The sequence below is a fragment of the Trematomus bernacchii genome, unplaced genomic scaffold (assembly GCF_902827165.1).
Source record: "Trematomus bernacchii unplaced genomic scaffold, fTreBer1.1, whole genome shotgun sequence".
Classification (NCBI taxonomy): Eukaryota; Metazoa; Chordata; class Actinopteri; order Perciformes; family Nototheniidae; genus Trematomus; species Trematomus bernacchii.
The window spans coordinates 10,026,826-10,053,226 of NW_022987698.1; the positions used below are offsets into that span (position 1 = coordinate 10,026,826).

The following is a 26,401-nucleotide window of genomic DNA, read 5'->3' on the forward strand; positions in this document are numbered from 1 at the left end:
TACACTATTATTTTGAAGATTTCTGCCTGAATTTCCGGTGTTGTTATGGTTACTTCTGAATGAATTGACGGAACTACTGCAGGCGCCAGAGTCCCCAGGTCCCTCCTCCCCTCCCCCGGCAAAGATGACATCATCCGTAGTACAAGATGACTCGTGCAACAGGAGGGTTAGACGTGGATATCTGAAAACAAATTAAAAACCCATTAAGTTCACATCTGAACAGTCAGCTGCTTCAGGCTGTGAGGTGTGTCAAATATTATTTGTTATTCAGCACAATAGTGCCTCTAAGTTAGGGTCTATATTGTGTTTTTTTTAATATTGTTTTATCTTGAAAGATAAAGATACTGTTGACATTATTTGAATACATCTACTCAATTATTGTAGTTAAGCAACATTTTGCAGTATTTGTACTCTACTTTATGCTTCTACTCCGCAAGGGAAATACTGTAACCTACTTTGGGAGTCTAGCCTGCTACATAGGGCCGTTCTCATTTCATCAAATCCCCCTCCTCGACTCCTTGGTCCTCCGGTAGTGACCCGGAAATGAATTTTAGCGCGCCATGTTGAAGGACATCTCATTTCTCTAAATGCACATCGAGGACCGAGCATCCAGCGTCGAGGAGGCTCTCTGGAGGAGCTATAACCGAGGATACACTGATGGGTCCTCCACCCTCCACGGCTCCTTCGTGGATGCATTTCCGGGAACAGAGATGTTTCAAAGAGTCGTGACGCACGGCCGGACTTATCTCAGCCAATGACAGCTCTGCATGCATCCCCTGGATATTATTTTATTAACTGCTTTCATCGCGACGCGATGTTTACAGTGAGAACAGCTGTGAGGTCCGTGCAGAAAGCAGAGCAGTGTGTATAATATATATCACTCAGTATAACAGGCCTACTCTCTTTATTTGCTTTAGTTTAATAGATATCTACAAAGAGTCGATATTTTTCGAAAACCATTTAGTGCTTCACATAATAAAATACACAACGGCTTTAGCCTGATTATATGCTTTAGGAGCTGTAGGTGCGTGTGTGTGGTGTAGGTGTGTGTGGTACAGTGTGTGCGTAGATGCAGCGGACAGACAGGTCTCAGTTGGTTTGGTGTCCTCTGCTTACTTTTAATACTTGTAAATAAAACTTTTGGCCCGTAATTTATTTTCCTCATTGTAGCGACCAGAGAGGGGGGGGGGGGGATATATCCAGTCTCTGATAGTGTTACGTTATTATGAGAGTGCTCTGTCTGATTCTGAAATTGTATATATTTATATAAATACATATATATATATATATATATATATATTTATATAAATACATATATATATATATATATATATTTATATAAATACATATATATATATATATATATTTATATAAATACATATATATATATATATATATATATATATATGTGTGTGTGTGTGTGTCCCCGCATCTGTAGCCTGATTGTCTCATTATACCGCACTGTCAATGAATTAAAAGTAAATATATAAGTCGTCATGAACACATCTGTCCATCAGACAGAGGGCTGCTGTGCCTCCTGTCATCATTAATGGACGTCTCTTTAAAATGACCGCTCAGAGGAGAGGAGTTCTCATTTCTCTAACCGCCTGCTGCTTCCCCTCCTCTCTCCTCGGTTCCCCTCCTCGGCTCCTCCGCTCGCATCTCCTGTGGGCGGATAGGAGTCGAGGAGGGGAGTCGAGGAGGGGAATTTGATGAAATGAGAACGGCCCATAGTCTGCAGTGCAGCAAAAAAGGGCACTACCAGCTGAGGTTCTTCTTCACAAAAAAAACAGTAAATATTTTACTGTTTAACAATTCCGAATAGGAACAATTGAATATTCAGTAAGTGAACTTCCTTCTTAGTCAAACTGTAATTATCAGTGACAGGCTCTCTGAACTATTGTGACTCATGGGTTTGTCACATTAAAGGTTTATTTCCATTTGAGTCACACATGGGAAAAAAATAAACAAGTTCAAAGCAAATGGGAAAAATCTGATTTTATTTTTTAAGCTGGTACATATTATCCCTCTCCCTAGGGCACATCATCTCTCTAAACAAATAGTTAATGGATAGAAACATATAAATACAACATCTGATACGGCCATACGACTTATAGCCAAAGTTGTAAATATAAGGATAATCTAAATAACATGACATAACAAAAATGGTACAAAAGAGGTATACGGTACATTTAAGGGCCTATAATGTTCCTTGACACTTCTACAAGGATCAAATTTAGTGCATTTGAAGAAAGTAAAATCTCTAAATAAGGCATATGTGTGACATTTATCACATCTTACTATACCAAGACATTTACAGAGAACAGATTTTTGACTCCTCTTAAGGATGAAAAATAAAAACGTAGTTAAATCAAACAATATGATCCTTTCTCATATATATTTTTTTACATAACACAAGTGCAACACTTTATTGTAAAGTCAAAAATAAAACAAATGTATGAGCACATTCAATGAACAGATATTACAAATCAAAGGCTAACCACAGAGCATGTGTAACCGTCTCCAAGTGCCTAAGGTGTCGTCATTCATTCATCGTTAACACAGGAAGTAAAGCAATGCAGACTCAACTGATTGAGTCCAGAGCTAAAAAAGGTCCATTCCTTTTTGTTTACTCCCTACATGCTTATTGTATGTACAGACATGAATCTAATGATATGCTTTTGTTTATCTTCTTTTTTTTTTTTTTTTTTTACAGATTACCATCCATATGCCACAACAGCATCTCTTTGGTTTCCTCACATTCTTTACTGCAATCCGGTCTACTGCAACACCCTTTAAAATATTTGATTGTGAAACTGCGGGAGCCTTTTTTTGTTCTTTTTTTTTTTTTACAAAAGGGCCATTCACGGCATGACATGAAAATGAACAATCCATTAAAAGGATTGAGTAGCGGTCCAGTCTCAAACATAAACAGGAAACAAAAACACTACATGGGTTTAATTCTCACTGGCAACCGTCACAAACAGCAGGTCTGGGAGGAAGAGTGCGACTTCTCTTATGATGTCACTGGAAATCTTTTTGTCACATGAAACGATATGGGATCCTGGGTTGGGTTGAAGTGGGTCCAGTCTGGGATGATGAAGGTGCTTTGACCCAAGTCTTCCCTTTGACAAAGGTTTTTTTTTTTTCTCCCACCGCGCTATCAGGTCCAGGGTTGAGGGAGTTTGGAGGGACTGTGGGAAGGACCCTGAAACGCCGTCCCTGTTATAGCGGTGGCTTCAACACAGTGTCATGTCTCTGTCCCCGGCCCAGCCAGTGGGATGACGAACACAGTGATGTCATCGCCTGAGCCCAGTCTTTCGTTGGGAAGCCGCCAGCCGCGCTCCTTCAGGACGCCTCGAGACCTCATCAACAGGTCCTGGGCTGCCAGGGTGTACCTGTGCCACACAGAGCGCAGGAAAACAGTCATTACTGCTGTGAAAAACACTGTAATTTAGGACAAGAACAAACACACACACTCTAAATACAGACTCATATTCAAACTGAGTTTTTTTCTTTTTTCCTTTTCAAACAAGTAAATCTTTTTTTGTTGCTTTAGCAGATATAAGCTTTATTTTTTAGCATTCAGAGAGTCTAACATCAGTTTGCAGCTACCCAGGAATATACAGTTCACAAAGCCGGTCTGTGTATGTTTGAGGACCTTGAGCTTTAGGACTGCAGTGTCATGCTGAAAGGCGTTTCTTCTATCTCCTATTGAAGGCGTCAGATAACATAACATTAACTTTTGTACAGTGGCCACTAAGAAAGTGATACATAATTAATCTGAAGGGTGACACTTTAGATGGTCAACCTATATACACACATATATACATATATATAGGTTGACTATATATGTGTTTAACTTGTCCATTGTGACACTGATCAAGACATCACTATTTGTATTAAAGGGGACCTATCATGCATATACATGAATATGTGTCCCCGGTGTTCCAGGGAACTCACCAAGTGTCAGAAAACACAACCCTCTCTATTTTCCTCCATACGCAAATCTCTAAAAAACGGGCTGCAACGGATCTGATAAAAACTGATCCAGATTTGAACACTGTCCTGACGTCAGGACAGTGGCACTACGGCTATTGGGCCAACTCCACCAATCAGGAGGAGACAGCCACGGCCATTGCCGTTCGAAAGCGCTGGAGACGCTGTAGTACATATGCCAGGCCTGTAGGTGGTGCTGTTCTCACAGAATCAGCCCTTGCAAAAACAGGGGTAAGAAAGTGAAATGAGGCATGGCTAAAATGCATGATCTGTTTGGTAATTTGAAAAAAAAAAAGTATAAATATGCCTTATATAGGTATGGTCCTACACTATATTATTATAATATAGCATGATAGGTCCACTTTAATATGCAGTATATCAACTATTAATAAAGGTTTATTACTTAGTATCATGTAACTGATAAAATGTTGTTTGTGTAGCTGTCAACTACCTTCCCTCCTCAATATAATATACAAGTGTCTTCATAGGCAAAGTAAAAATTGTAAAAAATACTGTACACTGACACATACTCAATGTACTTAAATCATCTTATCAGAATCTGATTCAGAATCAGAATTCCCTTATAAGTCCAGCAGTAGAAAATGTACAGCGCTACAGAAAAAGTGACATAGCAGGTAACAAAGGCAAGCAATAATAAAGAGTAAGCTAAGATTAAGTGTTAAATATAGAGAAAAAGCACACATTGGTAATACAATTAATATAAAAATAACTACATATAAGGACATTAAAATGCTTAATTTAAAATACTTGTTTTACAAAGTAGTTATACAGTTAAAAGGAAGTGTTAGCAAGCCAAAGCTATACCTTATATACTATATATTCTACATATTATACAATCACTAAAAGCCCAATTTGGCATGAAACCTGTGTGTTTGTCACCACCTAGTGGACATACTGAGTACTACTTTACAGGATTTATGAGACTGGGGCTTTCATGTAGATTTACGTTCACACGGCACATGACAGAATATATAGGCAGAACAAAAGCCTAATGTAAAGGATTATTTATCATACCTCATGGGATCAGAGGGGTCACAGCAGGATAAGTAGGCTGACACAGCATCTGCCACTTCCCTGTCCGTGGTGACGTCCCACAATCCATCTGTGCCCATGACTAAGACGTCGTTTGGGCCGTGTTTGTTTTCATCCATATTATAAACCTTCACCTGTGACGGAAAAAAGATTATGAATGAACAGTTTTGAATAAATAAGATATTTTTTAGTGTACAGTACTGGAAGATTAGCAAATAATAACAAAGCTTTATTTATATAGCCATTTTCATTAAGCAGGTGCAGCTCAAAGTGCTTTACAAAATAGCACACATTACAAATTAAAACAAAGAACAAGAAATTCCACTCAGATCAGATGGTAAGACCTTTTTTGGAAACATGCAGCTGCATAATATAACATTTTAACAATAAATAATAATAAAAAATGTATGCTGGCATGAAAGGGAACAAGCTCCACCACAGAATTAAAGCTGCTCCAGTTCATACAATTTTCTGGAGCGACATAAAACAAAATTAAATGAAATATTTGGATCAGTTCAAGAAATTGATGCCTGATAATATTCCTGTAATGGTGAGCTGAGAAGCGCTTGAAACAGAAATGAGAGGTGGAGAGTATTCTTAACTTCATGAAACAAAATAAGAAATGATGTGCGGAGAAGCAAGGTACAGCCAAAGAAATTATAATAAGTGCACTAGTAACTATTCTACAAATAGATTCAACTGCCTACTGTATTATAGCCCGTGCATATTGTAATTTTTATCTAATGAAAAAATAAATGAGTTCAAGAAAACCAAGATATATTTAGATATTAGCATGTCAGGGGTTATTATTATGTATTTTATTTACTGAGGGCTCCAGAGTGTTTGGTTGGTTCACATAATCAGAACAATTTAAGAACTGTATCAGGGGTTAAACATGAACTCAATCACAACTGCATATGAGATTAAACCTGTGTTGAGAAGACACAAGCTTCCCAGTACGAGAACTTATTTCAGTTTTTGGGAAATTGTATCTCGTGTTGATGACAGAAGTAGGAACTGGTTTAACAAATAACTTCACGGACTAAGAATACAAAAGGTATGAGCATGGTTGTAAAGAAAAACGTTTTCTTTTTGCGTAAAGAATAAGGTAGAGACGATATTTACGTTACAATATGGACATAAATACTGTGCAGGTTAAAAGACCACTGGGTTCCCATGCTTTGTTGATGATTGTTTTCTCTGTTCTATGTGAAACATCTTTTAAATAAAACTGGAAAAAGGTATTGCCCCACTAAACTAATCTGTTTCTTTGCCTCATAGTTGAGTCTGCAGTATGGCAGCAAAAGCACATTATGAGTCACAGCTTTGAACGGCTGACAAAGCAAAGCCCAGGGCCCAAAAGCTGCTCAAATGGATTCTAAAGGCTCTCAGGTGGCTGAAGCAGCGATGCAGAGGCGACTCCCCCGACATCGCTGATAACCAAAGCTGCTTCTGAGTCCTCACACTCACCTCAGGGACGCAGGACAGGAAGGGCTTGATGTAAATGTTGGAGTTGTAAACCTTCAGCTCATGATCTCCCAGCCCACGGGTCACTCCGTATGGTGGCCATGACACGTGCTGTGTACACCACACACACACACCACACACACACACACACCACACACACACACACACACCCACACACACAACGACACACACATCGACACACCACACACGACATCACACACAACATACACACAGCAAACACATCACACACACCACACACACCCACACACACACACACATCACACACACACACACCACACACACACACACACACACACACACACACACACACACACCACACACCAGCACACACACACACACACACACACACACACACCACACACAACACACACACACACACACACGCACACACACCACACACACACACACATCACACACACACACACACACACACACCCACACATCACACACACACACACACACACACACACACACACCACACACACACACACACACACACACACACACACACACACACACACACACCACACACACACACACACACACACACCAAAAAATGTTCTGGTTGTGAATCAGTTCTAGGAAAATCCACTTATAGGGGATTATATAGACAGACAATAATGAAAATGCTGACTTGATCTCATTTATCAAATAAATTGTAGTCAACATGTATTCTCTGTGGAGAATCTGGTATTCATGGGGTTTTACTTGCCTTCTTACCTTTTTACCCTCTCCATAATCAGGGGAATTTCAGATCATCTTCAAACTATCGTCTTATAGGCCCTGCAACAAACAACCAACAGATCTCAGATGTAGGGTAACTGAAACACATTATTCAGTCAACAATTATGATAAGTAATTCATTGTTTTATTATTCTTTTTAAATTAAATGCAAATAATACATTTGTTAAAAATAGCTTGTTGCTTGTGTGTGTTTTTCTTATCATTATAACATTGAAACTTCAAATCAAACTAATTATTTGTGGTTCATTTTTTGGTCCGAAAAATAGCAATTTGAACAAGAGGAGACTGTGAAGTCCACCGTAGACGGACCACTTTTGGACAAAATGTACTTTCCATTAAAGGCAGCTCATTGTGGAATAGCCTCCCAACTGAGATACGGGATTGTGCCATTCTCAATAGTTTTAAAGGTCAACTCAAAGAATGGTTGAGAAACAACCAGACATGCAATCACCGCTAAATGCACTTTAACACAGGGGTATCTCCTCTTGCACTTTAGGTAGCTCTTGTATCATCTCTTGCACTTAATATGTCGTTGCTGCTATAGTGTACTGCATGTGGTAAATACTTGTATATGCTGCTCTTGCTCTTTTGCATATCATGTATTTATTTGTTGCTATGTTTACAAATGTCATGTTCTTATATGTTGTATGTGAGGGACTACGGATGGAAATGAGCTCAAAGCTAAAATCCGGCATATTTACACTTGAAGCATTATTTGTCTAAAGTGTTCATTAATGTGCACTGTCCCTTTTCAAATAAACGATTAAATGAAAAAAGTCAATTTGAGCTCTGGGATTTTTACGAATGGATATACAAATTGATTCATCAATAAAAACAAAAAAAGCTACTGCTTTTGATTGATTTATATTATTTATTTACTTTATTGGGTGAATAAAGTTTGGAGCATTCTGAACACTCCAAACTCTAAAAAGTGAAACAGCTATAGGACGCCTGATACAGAGTTCATGAAAAGTGATTAACTGTCAGACATGTGATTAGAAAGGATCTCCAGGATTACCAGCCAGTCATGGTGTGGTCTCTGTAGAGCATCTTTTTGCCCAGCTCACTGTGCTGGATCCTACGCGGGAACTCAATGTGAGTGAACTCATTACCCAGGAGCTCTGGCCTCAGGAAGCCCTGGAGTGACACACACAGTTGGGCAAGGTTGAATAAACTGCAGAAAAGATGCTTTACTTAGGCCTTAAAATCCATCACAACTCAGAAGAAAAGCGATATGATTGCCTGTGTAACAGAAGACCTGCAGTATACTGCATTGTTAGGCACAGATCTGTTGTCTTTAGCAGCAAACATCATCCACCCACTCTGTGACTCATAACAGCCTACCGATGAACGTCAGATTATTTCAGCACTGTACCGGATTTCCTCCCTCGTCTTCATGTTGTCTGCTTATCATGCTCAACATAACTGTTAGCAAAACCTCATTTGACTTGATATTCATTACTTTTACAGCTTTCCATGCACTTATGCACTTACAAGATCAGTTAACCCTTTTTTAAAACAAAATCCAGGCAGTTATTGTATGTTTCTGTTGGTTAAATCATTGTAAAAATTGAAAAATATAAAAATATAGAAGTTTACCAGATACTGTAGCCGCTGTCTCTCTGACTCAGGTGTGAATTCATTTGTCATGGGAATAACTTCATTATTTCGTATGATTATGGCCCTACAGACAAAGGAGAAGGGGGAGACACAATTGAGATGGATCACACAGTATAACATTTACATTTCTTTAATTGTTTTATACTTATGATGTTATATGAGTAGTTTGGTTAGTGTTTGTAGGAGAAGCTGCAGGAACAGAAAGTGAACCCCAGGGGGCACAAGAAGCTATGACGGAGAACATTTTCCATATAAAGCTCCACACACTGTACAGTGGAGAGCCAAAGAGATTTACAGTTTATTTTCTGCAGTCTGCAGTAGAAGTTTTATCAGTTCTCTCACCTGCTATCTCCAGCATTGGCTACGTAGAGCTTCCCCATTAAATTAATGGCAGCTAAGGCACAACACCCACCAGAGATGGCATATGATGCTTTTTCCTTTTCAATTAGGTCATCCTGAAATACAAAGAGAAAATCTAAGTGAAAAGAAAAGGCCACGAAACCTCTGTGGTTTAAGAGCCCACCTTGCCTCATCACCATGAATAGCTCATTATTCATGAATATTCATCAAAACAAAACAGCCCTGCTGATGGAGAGAAACAAGGAGGCTTTGAGGAATACATTACCTGCACTGTGGGTTATTATCATCTACACAAGACAGCGGGTGCATCAGAGGAGAGTAAGACTGGATGAGACAGAGGAGATTTGGCCTATTTGCCCAAATGCAATCCTCAAGTGTTCTGTAGTTATCCAAAAACAAGAAGAGCTAAAGGTTTAAAAAGTTGTAATCTGCAGCAATGCTTGCAGCTCTGTGAGGCTGCATGATAAATTCTGAGATGCTCAGAATGACGATGGTAATTGTTTACCATGTTATCCTTCTTAGTTTAGCGTTTTAGCAACATGTCTTTCCCAATTTTATGGTTATTAATTCAAAGTTCTTGAGATGTTAATCATATTTGTATTTTGTGCCTCTCAGGTAACATGTCTCCATTCTTTAATGTTCCAAAAGCTCTTTATTTGTCTCATACTGCCTGTGCTGCAGCACCTCTTTTCACCCTCTGTCTGAAACCAGAGCCCAGTCTGCTCTGATTGGTTAGCTGGTCGGCTCTGTTGTGATTGGTCAACCTCTTAGAGGTGTCCTGCCCCTTAGCAACACGTACAATGCGTTGAAGTGCTAGCCAATAGAAGTGCAAGTGTTAAATAGTGATGTAGACCATTTACATGCACAAAAACCTATACAACACACTACATGAAAGGGAAAACCCCCAAAAGCATAAAAGGGACCCTTTAAATCATGATCAAAGTGGAGGATAATTTAATCTCCTAAAAAACAGTACTGTTGTTCTTCAAAATAAAAATGTTCATAAATACCTCTAGCAGCTAACAAAGCATTGATGTCTTGTTTTCTCACATAGTTTGTTAGTGAAACATCTGCTCACCATCTGTGAGAAGGCGGTCTCTATGACTCCCATGACCAGGCTCTCCAAGCTGACAACCTTCTCCATGTGAAAGCGTATTGACGAGTCGGTGACAGCATCGGGGTCTTCTGCATCCTGCGCCGCCCCCTTCTTTGAGTCTGCCTGGTACGGGTTGCCGTTCTTGGCCAGGCAGATAGGAGGTGCACTGGTGGGATTCTCCAGCAGGTGGCAGATTTCTCCCAAACGGTCTCTGATGAGGCGGTGAAGAAGCTTGGAGGCCATGATGGCGGCTCCAGAACCTGCATGTCCATCAAAAACGCCGAAGTAGTGCATAGGGATTCCTGTACCATCCTGGAAGAAAACATACAAATGTATAAAGTATATGTTGTGAAGAATAGATGTAGTGATAAAAATGAAATATAGAAAAAGTAAAGACCCTATCAATATGAAGGTAACATTCTTTTGATATGTTTTAATGCTAAGCAATAGGATTAGTTCATTTCAGGTGTCACTAAACCAGAGTTGCAACAACTCTAGATTAAATATTATAGGAAAGCTGGCAAAAAAAAACTTCTATGATGAATATTGCAAGATAAGATATGGAACACAAATGTGCAAAACCCATCAAGTTGAAGTAATATTGACCTACAAGGGTTCTGTGATGTTTCTTTAAATGACCAACACAAGTGATGCAGAGACTCTAATGAACTGATCCAACAGGATGCAATGAGTAATGATGGGCGTTACCATCTTTGTGTTTGCTGGCATGTTTACAAGCAGAGTTGGCGTGAGTGACTGACTAACAGATGAACACCTGCTAACTGCTCTAATGCTACACCCACATGGGGAGGGGTGCAGCAAGGGATGATGTAATTAATGTACAAAGGGAATGTGCGTGTGTTGGTTGTGGTGTGTCTGTGTGTGCGTAGAGGCATAGTCAGTGTTTCCCCTATATACAAATACCGGCAGCGCATTTTTTAAATTTTATTAAAATAATAATAAGTGGCGCCCCCTAGCTCTCGCGGAAACTATTTGTAACACTATTTGTGTTACTGTATGTTCAATCAACGTGTATTTTGCTAAATCTTGAGACATTGCCACTGTACTAGGCCTCAAGAGCCTTTCTTGTGCTGGCAGACACATGGAAACATATTGGCGGGGCGCACTTCGCACGCACACACACTAAAAATCCACGTGCTCCGCGCTCACATTTAGCTGGGCCGCGTGCCTTAGCACCGCTGCTAGGACTCCATCCTAGGGGAAACACTGATAGTACTAAAACATCTAAACCATCTGTTATCACTAGTTTAATTATGTCAAGAAAAGGAATCACTATCTGGATTGTGTGCTTAAAAAATATGTCAATGCTCAGCTTGATCTTGCACTTTAAACCCGCAACAACCAATGTTTTGGACACTTGTGGGCAGTGACAACATATAGAGATCTTTTCAGTTAATATTTTTAAGATGTAAGCAATCAGTTGCCTATTTATACATCCTGCAGATATGTTGCCTCATTATCATTGATTTAGAATCATGTTGATTGTCCATTTTTAGCTTTGATTTTGGTCCCAACCAACTACAGATTTAAGTCTTTGGCCGTTGAGCGTCAGATATTTAGATGAGTGGTATAATAAGTGAAGAATTACAAGGACTTCAATACCAAAATGATACAAAATGCACCACTGTTGTCTATCAGATAACAACAATCATGCTAATATGATTTCAATGCACTACTATTTTTATTATTGTTGATTGGAGCTGCCAGACAGTTCATCTCACACTCCTGTTCTGATGTGAAGGAGATTGTCTCTTCGCTCACCCCGTTGTCCTCCAGCAGGGAGGAGTTGCGGTTTTTGCCACTCGGCTTCTTCACAAACAGCTTCTCACAACAGCCCTGGTCCTCGTTCAGCATGCTCTTCCCCGCATTGATCACCCTGATGGAGAGAGAGCAAAGTGAGTCAGATGATTTATAGTGTTTTCTACCTCTAACCACATGAAATTATAATAGCAGCCAAAATTATGGAGAGAGTGGAAGACAGGGAAAAAATGCGGGACAGGATGCCGTCATGTCCCAGAGGGAACTTGCAGGAGGGATTAAGTGTTTTTATTATGAGCTGATTCCTGCAAAGGATAATAGCTTCGGAGTAATGCACTGTTTCATATTCTGGCAGCATCATCTAGCCTGGTATGGACTGCAGCAGTGTTCACCAGCGGGACCAATGCGGAACACACAAATAGTGGTGAAGCTGCAGAAAATCTGCTACGTAGCTCTATGAGAAATAGTATTTCAACAATGTATGCTCAAACTCTCTCAATGTAAACATTTTTTAGTGCATTATACACTTTTTTAGATTTCTGGATGTATTTTTTAAACAGAAAATTATTCAATTATTCCAGTACATTATTGAAAAAAATAATCAGGTTTTTAATAATTGCTTGACTTGTGTTTTCCTATACGGATTAAGGAGATTATGTTATGGCTATATGTTAATATACACAATGATAATCTCTTTGCACCATTTATTCATAGCACTATTAATAATCTCAGTTTTTCCTTTTCATTCGTTTTTTTAAGTAAACGGAAATGTCTGCCTGGGAAGACACACACACACAAATTTAAACCACAACAGCATGTTTTTCAAAATGGTTAGCTGTAGTGTTTGCAATCTGTACTGACTGGAGTTAAACAAACAAACATCCGCTGGTTTGCACATTAGGCAGACTTGGAAAGGCTACAGTTTGGTCCTCATGCTGGCATATTACATAACATTGTCATTTTCAATTATAGACAAAAGCCACATTAGCTGGATAATATGGCATAATGCCTATCGAGCCATTCCAGTAATTCAAGTATTGTCATTAAGATTCCCTCAGAAACTTTTACAGAGAAAGGATTAGTAATTCATCAGTTCTAGGATCTTTAAAGGAAGGGAAAAGAGAAAGAGGGTAAATATGAGGGACAAGCAGTGACAGTGGAAGAGGAAAAACTGGACAGTCACACAAAAGAGACGAAGGAAATCTGGAGTAAAAATCTCATCCAAATAAGACCTCTGACCTCTCACTTTCTGAACCGCTGAGCTGATTAAAATCACTGTGGAAAATGGTCGCTGTTTGGCCCAAAGCTCTGATATCAGCACAGCAGAAATGAGGCAAAAAATGCAACTGCTGCCCAAATCTGGATTATAAAAAGCCCTTTCACTGTCTAATCAGTTGAAAGCAGGAGACCGGCTCCACAGTGTCCTGCACTCGCTCCCTGCATCAGGACTAATGACAGAGAAGAATTTAAAGTCCCCTGCTCGTCGTCTTAACTCTCTGCCAAGGCCACAAGTTGGCACGAAATAAAGAGTATGTTTTTTTATTGGCTGTTATTGGATGCATCCACCATTAGAGTCTAGGAGTAGCTAAAAAAAGGCAAACACAATACCATTTATAAAGTTTTGTCCTATAAAGTGACTCTTCTATAAAATGGTCTCACATTGTGGCATTTAGGGTAAACATATTTTGTATAAGTTAAGTTTATATTATCGAACTAAATGTCAAATTTGTGGAATTGAAGTCCTTTGTTTACTTGCGACATAGTGACATCACTGTGTAACACTCGCGCTTCTATTGGCTAGGACTCCAACACATTAAGCTAAGGTGCAGGACATCTCTAAGCGGTTGACTAATCACAACAGAGCCAGCCAGCTAACCAATCAGATCAGACTGGTTTCAGACAGAGGGTGAACAGAGCACAGGCAGTTTGAGAAAAATAAAGCACTTTTATTTGTGCAGTAGTGACATGTAAACACGTCACAGTAGAGGCACAAAATACAAACATGAAGCTGAAAATAGGCTTAATAGGGCCCCTTTAAGAAAAGACTAGGTTGTACATGAAAGTAAATGCCTTCTGTCTACATGTTTGCAGTGTAATGAAGTTTCACCTCCACCACAGCAAAGAATCAGCTGTATTCTCTGTTTTGAAAGCAGTCACATGCACTCAATGAGCTATAATTGAACACCATGTCTGCGGCGTGGGAGGATGTGATTCAAAATCAGAAGCTCAAGCATTTCGAAATTGTGACATAACTCTTTAGCATATCTCTGTTTCGGTCATATGTTTCAATAACTTGTGACTTGAACTTTGGTAATTTTTGTAAAACAGTATATTAGGCAAGGAAAGCTCAAAAGAGGAATTGAGAGTTCCAGTGAAATCTATGATTGCAGCAGACGGGCCTTTTCTCGTCATAAATGTGATGAAAATGTCTGTGGTGTTATTAGACATCTTCTCTCAGGAAAAGAAGCCAAATTCTGTAGCAAAAAGAACGGCTGTGGTTAGAAAATGTTGCAATTCACCTCGTGTCTTATCAACCCCTGCAACTCCATAAACGCTGATGATGTTTTGTGGTTCAGTCAGACGCAAACCAATGGTTCATCTGAATGATTACACCTATAAAATAATCCTTTTCGATTTTGGGGTAGTTGATCATTTTCCATAACATTTCTTTACTTTTTGAATTATTGGCTGTTGTAGCTCTGATGTGTGGTTTTATGTGTCATGATGCTTTTTGAATAACTAGTAGTTAAAATGGATATAAAAAAACAAGAAGTCTGTACTGGTTTGAGGAGTCTGTCCTGTGGTGTGCATCTAATTAATCGACAGACACATTTAAGGGTAATAGACTGGAAAGTTTGAGAGGATTTGGGAAATTTGAATGTTTTAAAAGATGAATCGCTGGTGGCTGCTAAGCTATGTTGTATTAGGTGGAGGTGAGCAGCTAAACAAACACTGCAGGCCTGTGCAATGTCTTCTCACGTAGCATGTAAGAAGGAGTCTACTGTAGTCTGAATTCCTTTTCAGGGAGAGGAGGTTGCTCGTCATGTTTGTGAGGCACATGGTGCAATGCTGAAATAAAATTCCTATTACAGTAATCACAGCTTCTGTAGTAACTTGAAAATAGCTTAGAGCATAATGTAGATACTGCAATTAAAACATGCTGCAACTACAACATGTGTGCAAAGTTTTTCTCCATGAAATAATTCTGTTAAAAAGTCATCCATTCTCTTATATCTGTTTATTGACGTCAGGAAAGGGCTTTGAATGATTTGTCCTGTACTTTTGTGCCTAACTTCTGTTTATTCATACATTATTAATAGGATCCCAAATAGTTATTATATTATAGATACTAATGATTATGAATAATATATGAACTCATGGAAGATATTATAGTATGAGTTATTAAAATGTGTCCCCACACATGTCTGGGCTTGAATAACAGATGATATCCATGAATAGATTTCCAAAATGAGTCTCTGCATCCTCACACTCTTTTATACTATCTTAGTGCTGGGCCTAAAAGCCTGACTCCATATTCAATTGTATTAAATAGCCATTTGACAAAAGCACTTTCAGCGGCTTACCGTAAGTGCACTCACTTGTTCATGCTGACACAATGTTGTACAGTGGCATTAGAGCATCAATTAGACTCGTTATTATGAGCATCCAAAACCTGTGTGGGGCTAAAACTGCTTACGGACCTTAGGTTGACAATTACCTCGTAAATTTGAGCCTGTGTGTCTGTGAGTCAACAACAATGCTTAAAGCTTTAACTACCATACAAGGTACATCTGGATTAGTGAAAACAAACCAGAAAACTGCGCAGGCAAACACAACAACAAGACCATAAATCCTCAATGCCACTATAATAACACTAATGAAGTGATACCAAAGTGGAGAAGTTGCACAAAGTCCAACTGGACGGCATCCACCTCCACTTTTTGTTGTTGTTCCAACTCATTACAGCACCAGACAAATGCGATGATGCTGATAGATGCTCCAATAGATAAACCTAGCTTTGTAAAGAATATTAGTGAGATTTGGGTGAGGCTGCACATTTTAATCATCCCCGTTTTTATCAGCCCGTGCACATCACACTTCATTCGACACCTTTTGGTGAATCAGAATAGTGTTATCAAGGCCGTATAAACCTTGTGAGTAAATAAATCACTCACTCAATCGACCACTCAATAAACACTGCCGTACATTCATCCAAGTGTACAATCTTTACAACCTGATTACAGCAGTAATTTGGCATTAATGCTGTGGTAATTCTTGTAAATTACGTATGTTTTCAGTCACATTGCTGTGTGATTACTTTTATGTTCGTTTTTGTCCACTCACTTTGTGTTGCTTTAATGCTGATGGGTGTTGTTTTTCTAGATGTTTACACTGACAGCTGATGCATGATCAGATCAGCTGATTAGGTTGTGTAGTAAACAGCACTGCTAACGCTTTGATTACAGTTTTTTCGGCAACTTTTTAGAATGCAGACAAGAAATTATGACGGTGACCTCCCTTTATGCATTATGGCTACCTTATTTGACCTTTCTTAGTCAGCCTTCTGAGACCCATATTTGACGTCACTTCTCGTCCCCATCCCCTTGAGACTCTCTGCATGAATCATCATTTTCTTTCCCAAATCGAGGCAGGCAGGGGGTATAGCCCACATTACTGTAGGACTGGAGCTATTCAGCCCTTCACATCTCCTCATCCCTCCTCCTTTGGGAGAGTGGAATATGTGAAAGTGCTTTACCTCAGCTGGAATCGCCCCAACAGCAGATCCTGACCACAGTGTGAATGAAATGGTGCTAATCTGTTTCTAACTGTGTGAGCACTGCAGGTGTAAAGGAGTGTAAACACACCTGCAGTAAAGCAAACAGATAAGGGATGAAGTGTGTTACTTTATGTACATTCATGAATAAAAGTGAATGGTCACTAAAATACCTTTTTTTAAAAGACAAATTATGAAACATCCTGGAGTATTAAATGAAAAAATGTGAATGGTCATTGGAGACCTAGACTAAGTTGAAAACAACTGACATATAAGACCACAAGCTCAGGGGCTCTTTGTGAATGAAAAACAAATAACCTCCCACACACAGGCAAACGATTAAAAAATGGAGCTCTCAGAGGTTTTTTGGAAAGTGGAATTATCAAACAGGACGTGAATGTAAGAGAATGCACATACAGACTTGTTAGTATGAGCAGGTAGACATTTCCTGCTTTCACTTTTGTGCCCTCTGACAGTCTAGCACAAGTCTTTAACTCGCCTTGAGGAGAAGCCTGTAGTCAAATATCCTTGTTCACAAATGACACTGTATAGGGAGCGTTTTCACTAATTACACACTGCTGCAAATAGGAACTCTGAGGTAGAAACTGTACAACAGTAAAAGGCCATATTGGCCATCATCTGGCTGCTGCAGTGCTACAGCTGCTGAGGCTGCAGCAACACGGGCCTGACACTCAGGGGTAATAAACATAAGCCTAATATTTGGTGAATGTCTTTTTTAGGGACATCTCGTCAATGAACGCTACTCACTCTGCGTATCCCGACCTCCAGGGAAGCCTGCTGTCTCTCTTTAACGTGAGCACCGGCCGTGAAGCGTGCTCCGTGGAGTACTGCAGGAGCTCCGGGGTGAGGTCCAAGAAATCCGGTCGGCCGTAGGGGAAGCGCGGCGGCAGGCTGTCCGGTCCGCCGGGCTGCCCGCCACCTGGGTGATGGTTGTGGTGGTGTCCGTGCGGCATCATGCCTCCCACCAGGCTGGACATGGCGTTTTTTACCTTACTGATCATCATCGGCACCGACACCAAAGCAGCTCCAGACAGGAAATTAAACGCGATGCGATGTTACGTTTGAGAGAAAAGAACATGCACAGCCAGTGGTGAGGATCATTTCAGGAAGCGATTTTTTGTACTACCCCTCCTCGGCCCCATGTGACAGCTTTCGGGCAGGCAGACACGATGTTTTCCTCATTCCTCGCTGGCTGCGTGCAGCCTGTAATCCGGCTGATAACTCATCTCAGAAGGCAGGGCTTCACACGGGGATGTGCTGCCAGCCGTGAGCACATCACACACATCCAAAAATATCAACTACAAGAAATATGTTTAGCAGCTTTATTCACAAAGATTAGCAGATGTTTATGTGAAAGTCAGCCAAGGACATATTTAGAAAGATATATGCTACCATACATGTAGTAGATTATTCATTGGCACAATAATAAAGGGAACTCAAAAAGATTTACTTTAACACATCGAAAAAGACTATACGAATAATTTAATCAAAGCTAAAAAAACTCTTAATTATTCTGAAAAGACCCCAAAAGGAACATTATCTCTCAGATTGTTGAGTAATTGACTGTCGAATGACTGGTAAACGTCACTTTCTAATAAACCACCAACTGCGGATGTTTTAATAAATGACAAGGGTCACCATATTACATTTATTTACTCAAGTAGGTCTACATATGTAAAACTTTGAGGTAGCCTACTTGAGTATTATTATTTTTAGTTTGACATTTTACCTTTCTATACGTCCACTCGGTGGATACTAAATAAAGTAAAACTACACAATTTAATGTAATCCACAGATCTGTCACAAATGCAGCATCTGAATAGTATACTGTACTTAACACTTTAAAAAGGGTGCCTTCTTAAAAATGTACTGATTATTGTCCTGGAGAGCAAACAAACTGGAGACATGGTGGCAGATGTCTAAAACATAGTGCCTGGTTTATGTATCAGAGTACAATGATTGATCACTAGTATCTGCATCTACTTTTGAATAGGCCCAGTAAGCATATTTCACCATGTTCCCCTGACTACGAGTCAATCCGAGCACAAAGAGCTGCAGTTGGGCATTAGGCTCAGAGTCCTTGTTTTGAATGAGGAGCAGCACTAATGGTAGGGGAAGAGTGGCCTGTAAGTATGTTGCATAATCAGTTTTATCTAAGGTCACATTCCATCTTTCAGCCGACAGCACTAAAGACTGAGGCTGCAGCAGTATTGATTGTGTTTGCTTTTAGAAATCACCGTTACCAGGTAAACAAAACATCCATCGTCCCAATTCTGCTTATTCCAACCACCATCACCACCTGATGTAAGGATGTCAACTGTGCTTTTATTCTGTAAGTTTTATCATATCCTATAGGCTACTTGTTATTGAATTTTTGATGTGTGCATTAGTTCTAGTTGTATTTTTGGAAAGAGTCAATTCAAGAGTATGAGAGTATTTTGTCTTTTTTTGCTGTTTCATGCATTTTTTGTATTTGTTTATAGCTGGAAGGTACTTTTGATGTACACTACCAGTCAAATGTTTGGACACACCTTCTCATTCGAAGTTTTTTATTTAAATGTTTTCTACATTGTAGATTTATACTGAAGACATCAAAACTATAAAAGAACACATGGAATTATCTAGTAAACAGAAAAGTGTTAAAAATCCAGAATATGATTTATATTTTGCTGGCTACTGCAGAATGCTGTGGTAATGGTATCCATGCTGGTTAAGAGTGCCTTGAATTTTGAATAAATCACCAACAGTGACACCAGCAAAGCTCCCACACCATCACACTTCCTCCTCCATGCTTAGTTCACGGTGGGAACCACACATGCAGAAACCATCCGCTCACCTCCTCTGCGTCTCACAATGACACAGAGGTTGGAACTAAAAATCTCAAATTTGGACTCATCAGACCAAAGTACATAATTGTCCACTTTCTAATGTCCAATCCTTGTGTTTCTCGGCCCAAATAATTCCATTCTTCTTGTTATTCATCCTCAGTAGTGGATATTTGCAGCAATTGGACCATGAAGGCCTGATTCACGCTGTCTCCTCTGAACAGTGGATGTTGAGATTGTCTGCTACTTGAGCTCTGTGATCATTGATGTGGGCTCTAATCTGAGGTGCTTTAATTGGCAGTTTCTGAGGCTGGTGACTCTTATGTATTTATCCTCTGCAGCAGAGGTAACTCTTGCTCTTCCTTTCCCCGGGGGGGTCCTCATGAGAGCCAGTTTCATCATAGTGTTCAATGCTTTTTGCGGCTGCACTTGAGGATAAATTCAAAGTTCTTGAAATGTTCCGGATCGACTGGCCTTCAGTTCTTAAAGTGATGATGGACGGTCGTTTCTCTTCACTGAGTTGAGTCATTCTTGCCATAATATGGATTACATCAGTAGTCAAATAGGACTTTCCACTGTGCACTAACTGTTGTGCACCGACAGAAATGCTAGAGAGATGCATGTTATTTACGTTTGCTTTCTCTCATTCCAGGCTTCCTGATTATTTTCACCTGTGTCTCCTGTGCTCATCAATGTCAGCCCCGCCCCTGATTGGTCCCACCTGTGTCTAGTTACCCTGTGCTTATATTCCCCTGTCTCCCAAGTGTTCTTTGTCAGTTCGTATTGTCTCTTGCTATGGTCAGGTCTATGCTCTTTGTACTCTTGTAAAGTTTGATTCCTCACTACGTGAGCGCTTTCATTTTGTTCCTCTATTTTTGTCATCTCGGTTAGAGATTTGATAGTTACCTTTTTTGTTGTTCATTGCTGTATTTTGGAAAATAAAGTATCTTACTAATACTTTACCTCTGTCTCCCGGGTCGTGCAATTGGGTCCTACATCCTAAGTGTCTGAGTTCGTAACAGAACGAACTGACCATTATGGACCCAGCCGACCCAAGAACGCTTCACGCAGCGCTGTCAGCACAGGGCGTGAAGATCTTTCATCACGAGGAACAGCTGGGCCTAGTCAACCAGGAAATGCAAGAACTAAGAGGACGCCAGGCCGGGATTCAGGAAGCATTATCCACACAGATGCAACAACTGGCTGTCCAAATGAATCATTTTTTCACTCACCAACAGACTGCTCCTCCGGTGACGTCATCCACAACTGAGAGGTTGCCTGTCAATGCTCCAGCTGATTTCCCAAGTCAGGCTGTTTCTTCCCCTTTACGGCTGGCTCTTCCGGAGAGATTTTCCGGAGATTCTTCTAATTGCAGAGCCTTTTTGGTACAGTGCGATCTGCATTTTCAACACAACCCAGGAGCCTTTTCATCGGACCATGGTAAAGTGGCGTTTATTGTGTCTCATTTAACGGGAAGAGCTGCAGCCTGGGCTACTGCAGAATGGTCAAGAGAAACTGAACTATGTTACTCATTGACCGATTTCATAGAGACGATGAGTCGTATTTTTGACCACTCATCGCCTGCTACAGAGGCCAGCAGAAAACTTTTTCATATACGCCAGCTCAACCGCCAGGTGGTTGATTACGCCATCGAGTTTCGCACAGCAGCAGCGGACAGCGGATGGAATGTTCCGGCTCTTCGTGACGCCTTCATGACGGGACTTTCGGAACCGATAAAAGACCAGCTGGCTCCACTGGAGACACCCCGGGATCTGGAATCTCTCATCGCCGTGGCCATCCGGATCGATAACCGTCTTCGGGAAAGAGAGAGGGAGCGTCGACGCAACCGAGACGTTATTCCCAGCTCCCAGAATGCATCTTGGTGGGTCGCGCCGCCAGCCGAGGATGTCCAGCCCATGTTACCACACCGTCAGAGGATTACACTTCCGAATGACTCCGGGGAATCCATGCAGCTGGGAAGAACCAGGCTTTCTCTGGAGGAGAGGCAGCGCCGTCTACGGGAGGGTTGTTGTTTCTACTGCGGCCAGTCGGATCATCAACTCGCTTCATGCCCGGGAAAAGATCGTGCTCACCAGTCAAAAGGAGGGCGCTGGTGAGCAAGTTTCCCGCAGACTTTCCTCCTCGACCTGTTACGCAGGTAAACATTTGTATTAACAATCAAACCATTGACCAGGGTGTGTTAATAGACTCAGGGGCTGACGAAAGTCTTATGGACTGGGGCGTAGTAATCAGCTAGAAATAAAGACTGTTCCGCTATCTCATCCTATTAATGCCAGTGCCTTAGACGGCCGCTTGTTGTTCACAGTCACCCATTGCACTGAGCCCATTCAGATTACTGTGAATAAGGACCATACCGAGAGCATGCAATTCCATATTTTTGAGTCGGCTCAGCACCCGATTATTTTGGGGTTTCCATGGCTAAAGATCCACAATCCTCACATTGACTGGCGTTCAGGGAAAATTAAGGAATGGGGAGAGGATTGTATGGGCAGGTGTAAACTTTCACAACCTGTTAATGCACCAACAGACTCTCGTAAAATCATTATAGATCACCCCGACTATCCTGATCTACAGAAGGTACCTTCCTGTTACCATGATTTAAAGGAAGCCTTTAACAAATCCAAAGCCATGTCGCTACCCTCCTCACCGAGATTTTGACTGTCCCATTGATCTCTTACCGGGAGCCCCCATTCCCAAGGGGAAACTTTATTCGATTTCGAGACCTGAGAGAGCAGCAATGGACGAATACATTTCCTCTTCACTCAAATCAGGAATTATCCGTCCTTCATCTTCTCCAGCCGGAGCGGGATTTTTCTTTGTGGGAAAGAAAGACGGGTCTCTGAGACCTTGCATAGACTACAGTCCACTAAATGACATTACGGTGAAGAACCGCTATCCTCTGCCACTCATGACATCTGCCTTTGAACTACTTCAAACTGCCAAAATATTCACCAAGTTAGATTTAAGAAATGCATATCACTTGGTTAGAATAAGAAAAGGGGATGAGTGGAAGACAGGATTCAACACTCAGAGTGGTCACTATGAGTATCTAGTAATGCCCTTTGGACTATGCAATGCACCGGCTGTGTTTCAAGCTCTTGTGAATGAGGTTTTACGGGAATTTTTGAATATTTCAGTATCTGGATGATATTCTGATTTTCTCCCCAGACACTAAGTCTCATGTTAACCATGTCCGTCAGGTTTTGCAGAAACTGCTAGAGAATCAGTTATATGTCAAGGCAGAGAAGTGTGAGTTCCACACAAAAGAGGTATCCTTCTTAGGATACATAATCTCACCTAATCATATGCAAATGGATCCGGCTAAAATCAGTGCAGTATCCCAGTGGCCTACACCAGACTCCAGGAAGAAGGTCCAACAGTTTCTAGGGTTTGCTAACTTCTATAGGAAGTTTATTAGGAATTTCAGTTCTGTTGCTGCCCCTCTACATGTTCTGACTTCTCCTAAGGTTCCTTTCAAGTGGACTCCCCAGGCGGACTTCGCTTTCCAACGTCTCAGAGAGAGATTCACATCAGCCCCCATACTCACCATTCCAGATCCCCAGCGCCAGTTTATGGTCGAGGTTGATGCTTCCAATGAGGGAATTGGAGGAGTACTGTCTCAACGTTCTGCAGAAGACAACAAGATGCATCCATGTGCTTACCTGTCGCGGAAACTGACAACGGCAGAGCGGAATTACGACGTGGGGAACAAGGAACTGTTAGCTGTAAAAGCTGCCCTCGAGGAATGGAGACACTGGTTAGAGGGTGCAGAGCAGCCGTTTTTAGTCTGGACAGATCACAAGAATCTGGAATATATAAGAAAGGCTAAGCGTCTCAACTCCCGTCAGGCCAGGTGGACACTATTCTTTAGTAGGTTCAATTTCACCCTCTCTTTTCGTCCCGGGTCTCAGAATCAAAAACCCGATGCTTTGTCTCGTCTTTATGATCCGGAACCACTTGCGGTAGAGCCCAAGACCATCCTTCCACTTAACCGTGTGATCGGAGCCTTTTCCTGGCAAGTGGAGTCGGACGTAAAAAAGGCGAATGTCAAGAATCCAGCACCTAGCGAGTGTCCCAACAATCTGCTGTTTGTTCCTGAGGCTCTTCACTCCAAGGTCATCCACTGGGCTCACTCATCTGTGCTTTCGTGCCATCCGGGGGTAACAAGGACAATGTTCAGGATACAACAACGTTTCTGGTGGCCAGCCATGAAGAAAGATGTGGCAGAGTACGTAGCGGCTTGTCCGGTGTGTGCGTGTAATAAGACCTCATCACAAGTCAAGATGGGCTTGCTCCAGCCCCTGCCGATTCCCCAACGTCCTTGGTCACACATTTCAATGGATTTTGTGACAGGATTTCCTTCATCCAGAGGCAAGACTACGGTCCTAACAGTGGTGGATCGATTTTCAAAGATGGCTCACTTCATCCCATTGACCAAGCTTCCCTCTGCCAAAGTCACCGCAGAGGTCATGATGAATCACATATTCAGGATCCATGGATTCCCTGATGACATTGTTTCCGACAGGGGTCCACAATTCATTTCCGTTTTCTGGAAGGAGTTTTGTCGACTCATAGGTGCCACCGTCAGCTTGTCATCAGGATATCATCCTCAGTCAAATGGACAGTCGGAGCGTCTGAACCAGGAACTAGAGACTACGCTACGTTGTCTCGTCTCCCGGAACCAGACTACCTGGAGTGACCACCTCACATGGGTCGAGTTTGCCCACAATACTCTTCCTACGGCAGCCACAGGTCTCTCTCCATTCCATTGTGTCAATGGTTTCCAGCCTCCATTTTTCCCTAACAACGAGGAAGAGGTGAGGGTTCCATCGGCTCATGCCATGATCAGACGTTGTCGACGAGTTTGGGCTGGTGCTCGCCAGGCTCTTCTCCGAAGTTCAGCTCGGATGAAGGCTGTTGCAGACGTCCATCGCAGGGTCGCTCCCTCCTACAGACCAGGCCAAAATGTTTGGCTTCCCACTAAGGACTTACCACTCCATGTCGCCTCAAAGAAACTGGCTCCGAGATTTGTGGGTCCTTTCCCGGTGTCCAGAGTCATCAACCCGGTGTCTGTACGCTTGCAACTCCCCAGAACTATGAGAGTACATCCGACGTTTCACGTCAGTAAAATCAAGCCGGTGTACGAGAGCACACTTGTTCCCGCCTCCAAGCCCCCTCCACCGCCCGAGTTCTTTGAAGGGGGTGAGGTTTACAAGGTCCGTAAGCTACTGGAGGTCCGTAATAGGGGGAGGGGGAAGCAATTCCTGGTAGACTGGAAGGGTTACGGTCCTGAGGCTAGAAGCTGGGTAGCTGCGTCATTTATCGTAGACAAGACGCTTATCCACGATTTTTACAATCAGCCTGGGCCATCAGGAGTTGGCCCTAGAGGGGGGGGTACTGTTGTGCACCGACAGAAATGCTAGAGAGATGCATGTTATTTACGTTTGCTTTCTCTCATTCCAGGCTTCCTGATTATTTTCACCTGTGTCTCCTGTGCTCATCAATGTCAGCCCCGCCCCTGATTGGTCCCACCTGTGTCTAGTTACCCTGTGCTTATATTCCCCTGTCTCCCAAGTGTTCTTTGTCAGTTCGTATTGTCTCTTGCTATGGTCAGGTCTATGCTCTTTGTACTCTTGTAAAGTTTGATTCCTCACTACGTGAGCGCTTTCATTTTGTTCCTCTATTTTTGTCATCTCGGTTAGAGATTTGATAGTTACCTTTTTTGTTGTTCATTGCTGTATTTTGGAAAATAAAGTATCTTACTAATACTTTACCTCTGTCTCCCGGGTCGTGCAATTGGGTCCTACATCCTAAGTGTCTGAGTTCGTAACACTAACCCTACCTCTGCACATCACAACTGATGGCCTCAAACACATTAAGTAATTCCACAAATTGACTCTTGACAAGGCACACCTGTTAATTGAAAAGCATTCCTGGTGACGACCTCATGAAGCTGACTGAGAGAAGCCAAGAGTGTGCAAAGCTGTCATCAAGGCAAAAGGGGGCTACTTTGAAGAATATAAAATAAAAATCATATTCTGGATTTTTTTTTTAACACTTATTTGTTAACTAGATCATTCCATATGTGTTCTTTCATAGTTTTGATGTCTTCAGTATTAATCTACAAAGTAGAACAAAAATAAACAAAAACAATTGAATGAGAAGGTGTGTCCAAACTTTTGACTGGTACTGTATTTATTCTACTATTCATTTAATTTCATTTTCATTTCAATCTTTATTTCGAACAGATTAAAAAAATAAAAAATAACAAATGTGAAAAACAGAATACCGTATTGTTAAAATACAGTATTTATCCACATTCACGATAATATTTATATATTCAACAAAAAAAGTCTTCATATTAATAATAATAATTTAAAAAAATCATGTGTCCGAAAGGGAGTAGGAGGAAGCAAATGCTTATTAATTCCCACCCCTTACTTGATCAATGATTGTCCTTTAAGTCAGTATGCAAGTTATTCCTACTTACATTTACATTTATACATACATATACAATAATTTCTCATCTTCAATCACCTCTCTTCATTCTCATAGTTTTCCAAAAAAGTGTTTCTGTACATCCTTTTAAACTGAATTATGCTTGTGCTTTGTTTTAACTCC

General features: G+C 41.1%; 1 protein-coding gene across 1 annotated transcript; it reads right to left on the bottom strand.

Annotated features, from left to right (window-relative positions):
• Positions 1-1,980: 1,980 nt before the first annotated feature.
• Positions 1,981-18,141, bottom strand: ppm1j (protein phosphatase, Mg2+/Mn2+ dependent, 1J). Its single transcript, XM_034139048.1, is given in 12 exon segments — positions 1,981-3,398; positions 5,035-5,186; positions 6,523-6,609; positions 6,611-6,630; positions 7,261-7,303; positions 7,305-7,323; positions 8,303-8,421; positions 8,884-8,968; positions 9,247-9,359; positions 10,343-10,672; positions 12,143-12,257; positions 17,682-18,141. Coding segments are annotated over 12 exon segments (1,488 nt in total). The 5' UTR covers positions 17,939-18,141; the 3' UTR covers positions 1,981-3,250.
• Positions 18,142-26,401: the final 8,260 nt, after the last annotated feature.